The sequence below is a fragment of the Manacus vitellinus genome, unplaced genomic scaffold, assembly GCF_001715985.3.
Source record: "Manacus vitellinus isolate BGI_N305 unplaced genomic scaffold, ASM171598v3 scaffold_24_pilon, whole genome shotgun sequence".
NCBI lineage: Eukaryota > Metazoa > Chordata > Aves > Passeriformes > Pipridae > Manacus > Manacus vitellinus.
The window spans coordinates 2604522-2614617 of record NW_021939798.1 but is presented as its reverse complement, the minus strand read 5'-3'; the positions used below and the strand labels follow the sequence as shown (position 1 = coordinate 2614617).

Sequence of the window (10096 nt, the reverse complement as noted above, 5' to 3'; positions counted from 1 at the left end):
CGGGAACAGCAGGATTTGGGGTGTCCCACAGCCGCAGAAGAGCTCGGGGGGATCAGTGTGAGTGTGGCTTGTGATGCCTGATGAAGGTCCCCCATCCTGGGTGTCAGTGCCAGGGCCCCCAAACTGCCCTGGTCACCCTCCTGCCCCAGCTCCTGGCTGAGCCCCATCAACAAGGATCTGCTCTGCGAGCCAGGGATGGAACAGGATCCAAGCAAAGTCCCCATCCCCTCCTCCATCCAGTCCAGATCCTGATTAAACCAAATTTCTGGGCACAACCCCGCTGTTTAAAACATGAGAAATCAGGTGCTCACGTACCCTGGAGTTGTGTGAAAAGGGGGGTAGTTTTGTGGGTTTGGGCACCTCCAGTGGGTTCTCAGGTGTTGAGAAGTGCATGTGGGACCAGAGGTGACACAAATTCCTTCTGCTACAGGGTCCAGATGTGAGGGAGGGCTCCTACAAAAGCAAAACATAGTCCAGCTACTAGTGAAAAGAAACTGGTATGAGTTTTAAACTTTAGAGGAGAGGGATGGATGACAAGCATGGAAGGTCCCAGAGGGGTTGAGGATCTCTCTCTAAGGGGGAAAGTTACACAGACCATAAAAAAGGGCTGGACTCAACACTGGTACACTCAGTAGGAAACCGTGAGTAACTGTCTCCTTTAATCTGGAAACACAAGAGCAGGCAGGAGCAAGGGAGTATGTCCTGTGGCAGAAAAGCTGAATGACTCATGTACTCCAGAGGTTACTATGGAGTTGTTTACATGTTGCTTTGGGATTGAAAAAAAAAATTAAAAATAAAAAAAAAAAAAAAAAGAGGGGGAAAAAAAGCTAAAGAACTCACTCAAAATTAATTAAATAGGAGGAGGTTTGTAGCTGGTAACACGAAAAGGAATAACTCAGCAGGCCAAGGAGGTTTCCAGCAGGAGTCCAGAGGGCTCAGGGATGAACTCACGGAGTAACTAATCCCCCAACCAACTGCTGCTCCTGGTGCCAGACAGGTGGAAGGTGGCAAGTGTGATCCTGTTGTTTCTTTAAGGATTCTTGAAGGAATATGAGGAACAGCAGACCAGAAGGCCCAGCTCCCATGATGAGCAAACTGGAGTTCTACAGAGCAGGATTCACAGAGAGAAGAATCGGCTGAAGAGCATCAATGTGGCTTTTGCCAAGGAAAGTCCCACCTGGCAAATATTAAAGCTGTTTGAAATGTGCAACGAGCAGCTGGGGGATGAGATGATCTGGCTTGAACAGCCATTAATTGGATAATTTACAAATTAATAGTTTGGGGGAAAAAATCCAAGCTGCTCCAATGAGCAGATCCAACAGGATCCCAGCAGCAGTTTAAGTCTGTTCCTGGAATTTCAAAGCCCACATTTAAAGCAGTGCAACCCCCCACAAAACTCAGTGTCTCTGCCATATACAGCTGCAAACACAGAGGACCCCTGGCCTTCCCTTCCCTCTCCAGATGGGCACCAGATTAGGTGGGAGGCAGTTACCACACGAAGGAGATGCAACACATCTTTCCATGGACACTGTTATCTGTGGAGCTCTCTGCTGCAGGACACTGCAAACACCAGGAATCTCTATGGGTTTGGAAAGGAATTGGCCAAATTAATGGCACCAAAATCCACCAGGTGACGTTGAGGGAGCCTCAAACCTGTGGAGGTACAAAGGTGCTCCTGGGACCGTGGCTGTGCTTGCCATTTCCGCAGAGCTTTGCAAGGCACATGGGATTAGCTGCTGCTCGAGGCAAGCCTTGGGTTTCAGGGGTGCACTGTGACCCAGGAGACATTCCTGCAGCTTCAGGACACGGCTGGGAGCAGGGAGAGGGTGCTGAGAGCACCACAAGTGATGCTTTCCCTGAGGAAGAGGAGTGGAGTTCCAGCCTCTGAGCGCTGTGGGCGAGTGGTGGAAACCAGCACAGCGTGTGCCCAACACCAGCCACACACTGGCCCTGGGGAGGAGAGGAAGGAACTGGAATGGCATCCAACACACCCAGGGTGCTGCCAGCACACACTCTCAGCACACACAGGCCCACGTGGCCTCTGTGGCACGAAAATGCTGCTCTCAGTGACACAGAAATAGCATTTCCTTTCTCTCTGCCCTTTGCTGCCTTATCAAGGCAGTGAGGAGGCGCTTGGCTGGCGGTGGGTTTGCAGGGTGGGAAGGGCTGCCTGCTCCCAAATTGGGGCTGTTTGCTCAGGAAAGGCAGGAGGGAAGCGAGAAATTCCTTCCTGCAAGGAGCCCTGGAAGCAGGGTCCTGGCCCACAGCCACCCTCCTCACGGGTAGCTCTCCCCAGAGGTCACACTCCCTTTGCTCTCCCAAAGCTCACACAGCTTTTTGTTTAGGAAATACCAGCTGGGATGTCCTGTCCCTTGTGAGCAGGGCTGACTGTGGCCTTGCCAAGCTGCTACAATAGACCCCTCCCCTGCAGGCCTCCAGCCCCAGCAAGTCTCCAAGGAATCCATGGAGGAAAAGAAGGCTCCAAGTGCCCGGGGCTGCCTGGCACACTCAGCATCCTCCTGTGCCCTTCCCCAGCACAGGGGGAGGGCAGATGGGGAAAATCTGCCTTGAAAGCTTTTGTTTTAGAGCATCCAGGTGCATAATGGTAACATGTTAAAGCACAGGGCTAGGAAAACCACTGCTTGTGTCCCTGAAATCCTTCCTTGTGTCCTGGCACCTTCCCAGGGGGATCCAGCACCCAGCTGGCTGCACGGTGGGGGAGGGCACACCACAGGTCCCTGCCGTGACCAAACAGCCCCAGAGCAGCTCAGGACACACAGGAAGGGTGACACTTTGTGCACCCCAAAAGCAGACAGCAAGTGTCCCCAGGGCCCAGTCTGTCCCCAAGCTCCTCACTGCTCCAAGGACTCAAAAATGGAAAATGAGGATGATTTCAAGCCCACCTTTCCCCCGTGTTCACAACACCAGAGGCATACTTTGCTATGTCAGAGCAAGGAGTATTTTATTATTATTACTTTTGGAGTATTTCTGCTCTGTAAAGCCTCAAAGTTCAGCCCCCACCCAGCTCTGGAGGGCTGAGGTGGGGCCAGCATTACACAGCTAATGCTCAAGGAACTGGCTTGGTGTGGAGTCCTGAGGCTTGTGGTAAAAAAAAGAAAAAAAAAGCACATTCAGAGAATTTCTCTGCTCTGTGGCAACTCCCACTTCCTGCTCCCCAGGAAACCCCAGCACACAGCGAGTGAAAATCAAACAGGACTCACACCCAAGTGCAGCAGCGATAAGAAATTTGGTTCCGATCCACACTGGGGAGAAATGCAATTAACTGCCAGTTTCTCAGAAGCCAAAAGACTGAATGTTTGCCAAGAGGCTAAAAATAAACCAAAGAGGGCTCTATTTAAAGGCACGTCCTAAGAAATGCCTCTGTCCTTGATTAAATAAACTGCGACTTCCAGCAAAGCACTATTTTCCAGCAGTTTGGGGGGAGCTTTGGCAGCAGGAGAATAAACATTAAGTCCAAAAATTTTAACACTTTTGAAAAGAACGACCTCGTGGCTGGAGCTGGGCCAGCACCTCTGACCAGCAGCAAACTGGGGCTCGCTGGGCTGGAGCAGGAGCAGGAGCAGGAGCAGGAGCAGGAGCAGGAGCAGGAGCAGGAGCAGGAGCAGGAAGGATTCCTGTTCCATCACGTCCGACCAGCGGCCCCGTGTGGCTGGAGAAGTGTCTTTACTTCAGGGTTTCACTGAATTTTGCCTGTTTACATAGAAATAAATGATCCTTTCCATGTAAACGGGGTCCAAAAGTTCCCACATCGTGGTGCCACGAGCATTTCCAGTGACAAGCCAGAGACCTGAGCAGGGGGCACCTCTGACTGCTCTCAGAAGGAGCATTTCAACCTCTTCAGCCAAGCCTTAAGAGACTCCAGCACACTCAGGAAGAGCGTGTTTCCACAGGGAAAACTTTCAAGACCCTTGGGTGAAAGGAATTGTGCCCAGAGCTCATGAAACAGCACCGTTTGACTTAAGAGTTTTAACCCCTGTTAAAGCTACATGGCAAGAACACGGTGTAGAAACAGAGCTGAGCCATGAACCACAGAAGGAATGTCTGCTCTGGTTAAACAAAGCATTATTTTAATTTCAAGATTTTATAAATACTTATTTACAAAAGGAAGGTATCAATCCAAAGAGTTAAATGTACAGCTCCCAAGTATTGCTGGAACACAGGGAGAGGAACCATGTGAATGCAATCCCACAATTTACAACACCCACTATTCAAAGAGAAACCCACATTCTTCATTTAAAATACCTCATCCAAAGTTTTCAAGCACAAATCCCACAAGAAGGAACAGACCCTTTTTGTACAGACTTTTAACTCCACACACTGAACACACCACTCTCTGCCATCCCAGTGAACACTGCAAGCCAACGTCTCATGAGCCTACAAAAGGCTTTTTTGCCAGCCCACAGACTCCTCAGCACACCACATGGATTCCAGGAAGGTAAAACCCTGTCAGTCACATTCCCTGCTGATCCCTGCACCCTCCTGGCCTGAGGAAAAGCCCTGTGGCCCCCACACACACTCCAGGACACCCGATGGCCTCGCTGTGACAGGTTGGTCAGACAAGGGCTGCTCCCACTCCCCTCACTGCAATGATGTGTGCAGCCTTCCTTGGAACTGCTACACTCTCCATACAGGCACAGGCCTACAGGGAGAACAGGGATTCCCAAAAATCCAGGGCTTTGGGATGTTACTGAGATCTGTGAATGCTTCACATAAACCAGGGCCTGGAGCTGCTCAGAGTTCACTTCCTGCAGCTTCCACGAGACTTCAGTGATCTTCCCACTAATCCAACAGCTCCAATTCCTTTAGATGTCCTTCACTGCAACCTCTCAGTGCTGTTCCAACCATGGAATGAGGGATGCAGGGCCAAAAGGTCACTACCTAAACTGGAAAAGAAGCAGCAAGAACCTCCAAGAGCAAAACACAGTGATGTCCACGACAAACTATCTGAGGCACCAACTGCTGGAGGAGTTGAGGAGTTCCCAGGTGACAGAAGGCTCAGCCTGTGCATGGCTTTTCTGAAGAATCTCCAGCAATTATCTCTTAATTCATCCAGTAGCTCTAAACCTGCAGGAAACCCACCTAGGATGTTTTTCGATTTAAAGTCTAAGCGAATTAATTCTCATTAACCAAACTAAAGAAAGGACTTAAACACAAACTGCTAGTGGAAAATGGAATATAAGTTGCCAGGAGCGTTAACCTCAAGTCTTGCACAATTTATTTACTTCTTTTGATTCACACCTTGTGTGCAGCTCCCAAATCTCACGGTCTGAGCAACGTTCTCTGTTGGTCACTGCTGTGAATCCAGCCTGGCTTGAGGCTTCCACCATGCTCAGGATGCTGTTTGCTCCTCTGTAGCCACAGTCTGCAGAAGGCAAAATAAAAGAAGAAAAGGACAGGAGAACTATGAGTCACTGCTGTGATTTTGGGGGCAAGACATTCATTTCTGCCAGAGACTGAGACAGGGTTGGGCCTCTGGGTAACCACTGCCATGGTATAAAGGAAGCAAATCAAGATTTTCAGAAGCAAATCAAGCTGCAGAAGAGGATGATCCCAGCACAGAGTGTCAAGAAAGGTGATCAGTGTTTGCTTTTCTGATCATACTGGTGACAGTAATTCCAGCAAATATTTGGGAACTTGTGGCAGCCAAACCACCTCTCCCCAGAGTCATCTAATAAAGCCAGAAAAACCAGTAAAGCTGCAGTTAAATGAAGTGGAACAGGGATGGTTGTTCCTACAGCTGCAGGGCCCCATGGAAGGAAGAAAACCCTGTGCTGGGAAAGAAAAGGAGCTGTTGAGAAGAGCTGGGTGGAAATGAGAAAGAACATAAAGGGCAGTGGCAGCCCTTTTAGCTAAGAGTATTTTTTCCAGTACACCAGACATATCCCAATAAATCCCCTGGCACTTGTCCATGGCACCAGCAAATTACACAATGCTGCAAATGGGACTTGATGACAATAATTAGCAAGAGACTCTGACTTAACTAAGGGAGTCCAAATTCACAAGGAGGCAACGTGTGAAGGGTCCCACTGCAGAACCCTAAATAACAACTCTTTTCTGGACCCACACTGTTATTTTTTCCCAGGGTTTCCAAAGCCCTGGGAATCTTACCTGCCGCAAGAACTGCTTTCCAAGGTAGTTGGTTGCCATGCTGGTCAGGTTCTTCCTGCTGCCAACTTTACACCTGATGTAACCATAAAGGTTGGCTCCCTGGAGCACCACCCCCATCACAACCACTGCCTGTGGCAACAGGAAGGTAAAGTCAGAGTTCCACCACCTCATTTGTAGGGTGCAAGATCCGTTATGGAGCTGAGGAGGGAACTCACCAGCCACTTGACTTTGAAAGAGAAGAGAGCACTGAAGGCAAATATCACCCAGATCATGGGACAGGTAATCAGGCCTAACCAGAAAATTCGGGACTCTGCTTCAGATGAGGTTTTACTCCCTTGTGCTGATACCTAAAAACAGGAATGAAGATCACAGAAGCACAAGGATCATCGAGTCCAACCCTGCACAGCACCATCCCCAAGAGTCACACCATTGCCTGGGAGGACCAACAGGCTGCTCCACTGTAGAGACCTCATTGTCCTCAAAACCAGTGCAGAATCCCTGTGCTCCTTGGTTTTTGCCTCCACACAACAGCACTGGGTGATTTCAAGATTAATTTCATTATTAGTCACATAAAGACCTCTCAGCACCAGAAAGTGTTTCCATTTATGGGATCCTTTTGTCAGTTTTCTATCAGACACAGTATAGGCTGCAGCCTCAAACCCTCTTGTAATGCCTGGGGCTAAAAGTTTGGGAAATGTGAATTTACTGCATGGTTCACTTACAAAGCTTAGAAACAGGCATAGGGGGAATCTTCTACCTCCAAAAGCACAGACAAGCAGAATTTCACTAATCCTAGCACTGGTAGAAATAAATAGTAATATTTTTAGACATCCAAAGAGGACGATTTTTCCTTTACAAGCACAGAGGTCTGACACACACTGTTGATTTTATAAAGTCTGTACATGGCAGGAGACCTCAAGCAAACACCTCCTATAACAGCTAAAAAGTCTGGACTGGATTAACATCTCATAGGCAAGTTTCCACCACCAGTTCACACCACCAGCAGTTCAGCTCACTTTGCCCCTCTCCCAGTGTGTTTTAGCTGTTCTAAACTAGCACTGTTTTGAGAAAGAATGTGCCTGCAGTGAGTGCACAAACTGAGCTGCAGAAAGGTTTAGGTTCAATCCCTAAACCACTGCAGTGCTCCCATGAGATTTAGGAAAGGATGTTTATTGCACTCCAGATCTGCTCCATCCAGAGATCAGGGAATCCCAGAAGGGGTTGAGTTGGAAGGGATCTTAAAGTTCATCCAGTTCCACCCCCTGCCGTGGGCAGGGACACCTCCCACTGTCCCAGGCTGCTCCAACCTGGCCTTGGACACTTCCAGGGATGGAGCACCCACAGCTTCTCTGGGCAACCTGTGCCAGGGCCTCCCCACCCTCACAGGGAACAATTTCTTCCTAATATACAATCTAACCCTACTCTCTTTCAGTTTGAAGCCATTCCTCTATGTCCTATAACTAAAATAAGGATCCAAAGTGGCAAATATGTGACATGTCTGACAGATGTGACACCAGAGAGGCATCAGGAACACAAAGGCAAAGCAAAGCCAGGACCAGCTGTGTGTTTCTTCTTCTTTCCAACAGTTTTCCAAAGCAGCAAAAAGATACATCAGCTGTTCCAAGCTCACACTAGAAAATTTGTAGGATACTGATACAGCATGGGAACCTTTCTTGCCTCTCATGTGGGACTTTTAGGTTACTACCATTAAGCTCAATACATTATGAGAACTTTTAAATAACTCAACAATCCAAAAGCTCATCCAGCAGCCTTTGGGAAACAAGCCCACGGTGACAGACCTGTGGCTGGAAGTAAATGTAGATTGTGCAATCTACCTTCACAAGCACAGCCACCAATTAATAGGAGGGGTCATAAAACAGAAACAATTAAAAGATTAAAAAAAAAACAACAAAAAAACAAAGGAATTTACCTTCCTGGCTTCAAACACCCAGTGACTTCTACCATCATCATCCACCTGGTTCCACCAGCGAAGGCCAACCATCAGTCTCCCTGTGACATTCTGAAACAAGAAGAGCAATCAGCTTTGTGTCTCCTGCTAAAAGAAACCTCTTGCCAAAGTTCAGCTGCCTGGGTTGCTGTTTTCCATGGTGCTTGTGTGCCTCACATTTGGGAAAACAAGATTACAAGGCCCTTATGTCCACAGCAATCTGTTTTCTAGGATGTCCAGTACAATGTCAAATGACTGACTTATGCTGGTTCAAAAGTGATGTGACAACAAAGCTTGTGCTGCCTCAAAAGAAAGTCTAAAACATATTCCCTGTTTGGTTTTCAAAATGAAACCACCAAGTACCCAGACTTATTATCTCATAACACTTTACAATCCATCACAGAATTTGAGGGTATTTTTGGGCATCATTTTGCAGCAAAGGCACAAAGAAGTTACTTTTTTATGACATGAATATCACTGTCAATTATTTTTACACAGTAAGGCAAAGATAACAAAAAGCATAAGAGGAACTTACCTTTACAGCCCAAAAGTCACAGGACAAGAGGAGGATAATGGTCACCATGCAGGCAATAAAGCTGCTAGTTAAGAGCTCACAGAGCAGATAGACAACTATGGCACTGACTCGGAAGAATAAGTGGAAAAATGATGCCACTGGGTGCCTGGAATGAAGGACAGGACAGTCACAGCTCCTTCAGACAAATGACATTGCCAAGAGATCTCCCAGCATAAGGATCAGCATCATAACATGAACCCAGTGTGCAACAAGTTCTGAAAATATGGGACACAAACTGAGTGGAAAGTCACCACAAGGAAGAGACATTCTGCATGCAGGGATATCCCACATGCAGGCAGGATTTAGGGTGGGAGGGGACAGGGAGCTTCACCTGGTGTTCAACACATGGCAATTTTTATGGGGTAAATTTAAAGAGGTTCTGACAGAGAAAACTCCTCTGAAGGAAAGATGTCACTTCTCAACACAGCAGTCGCCCTCCTTCCTGATTTCATAGAATCATGGAATGGTTTGGGGTGGAAAGGGCCTTAAACTCATCGAGTTCCACCCCCCTGCCATGGGCAGAGACATCTTGCACTGGCCCAGGTTGCTGAGTTTCTCTGGTTTCCAGGTCAGAAACGAGAGCCGAGGTCACAGCAAGAGGGATGGATGCTGCTCTAGGGGGGTAATTTTGGGCAGAACAAGGAAGGAGCCAGCTGGACTAACCAGGCCAGGACTTGGCAGAGAGCAGGGCAGCACAGAACACATTTGGGGGGAGATAATGGACCAGCCCAGACCCAGCAGCTGACACGGTGAGAACCCCCCGTTACCCAGAGCTGTGTCACTGTGGTTTCCTCACACACGGGGATTCAAACACAGAGCAAGTGTGGGGGCACCCAAAAACATGAAAACAGATTCCAACTGAGCTTCTGTAACTGGTGCACTCAGTTATCCAGAAATTGCTCTCCATAACTTCTAAATCAATGAAGAAAGCATTTGCCATTACATATTTTGATGTAACATGACAGTCCTTCCTTCCTCACACTTCTGCCCAGAGCTCATCTAGAAACTCCCTCTGTGGCCACTGACCTTATTTTTGATTTTTTTGATCTCCTGGATAAATCATCATCTGCATCAAAGAGAGACACATCCTCAATGTCATCACTGTCCTGAAGAGGGGAACAGAGAAGAGTTACATGAGAAAAATGAAACCATTTCTAACTTCAAGCAGGGACAGTTTTGATGACCCAGAAAATCAGAGGCACCTAAGGATCAAAATTAGTTAAGGAAGAATGTGAAGATTTAACCACATAGAAAACAAAAAATGCATAGAATGGTAGAATATCCTGAGTTGGAAGGGACCCACAAGGGTCATCCAGTTCAACTCCTGGTCCTGCACAGACACCCCAGCAATCCCACCCTGTTCCTGAGAGCATTGTCCAAACCCTCCTGGAGCTCTGGCAGCCTTGGGGCTGTGCCCACTGCCCTGGGGAGCCTGGGCAGTGCCC

The 10096-nt window shown here is 48.0% G+C and overlaps 1 protein-coding gene across 1 annotated transcript; it reads right to left on the bottom strand.

Moving 5' to 3' along the window:
• Positions 1–4063: 4063 nt before the first annotated feature.
• Positions 4064–9900, bottom strand: LOC103755238 (Golgi apparatus membrane protein TVP23 homolog B). Its single transcript, XM_018073378.2, has 6 exons — positions 9678–9900; positions 8613–8757; positions 8060–8149; positions 6345–6476; positions 6130–6258; positions 4064–5383 (listed from the first exon to the last, which is right to left on the bottom strand). The coding sequence occupies exons 2-6, from the start codon at positions 8658–8660 to the stop codon at positions 5351–5353; spliced, it is 432 nt and encodes a 143-aa protein (XP_017928867.1). The 5' UTR covers positions 8661–8757; positions 9678–9900; the 3' UTR covers positions 4064–5350.
• Positions 9901–10096: the final 196 nt, after the last annotated feature.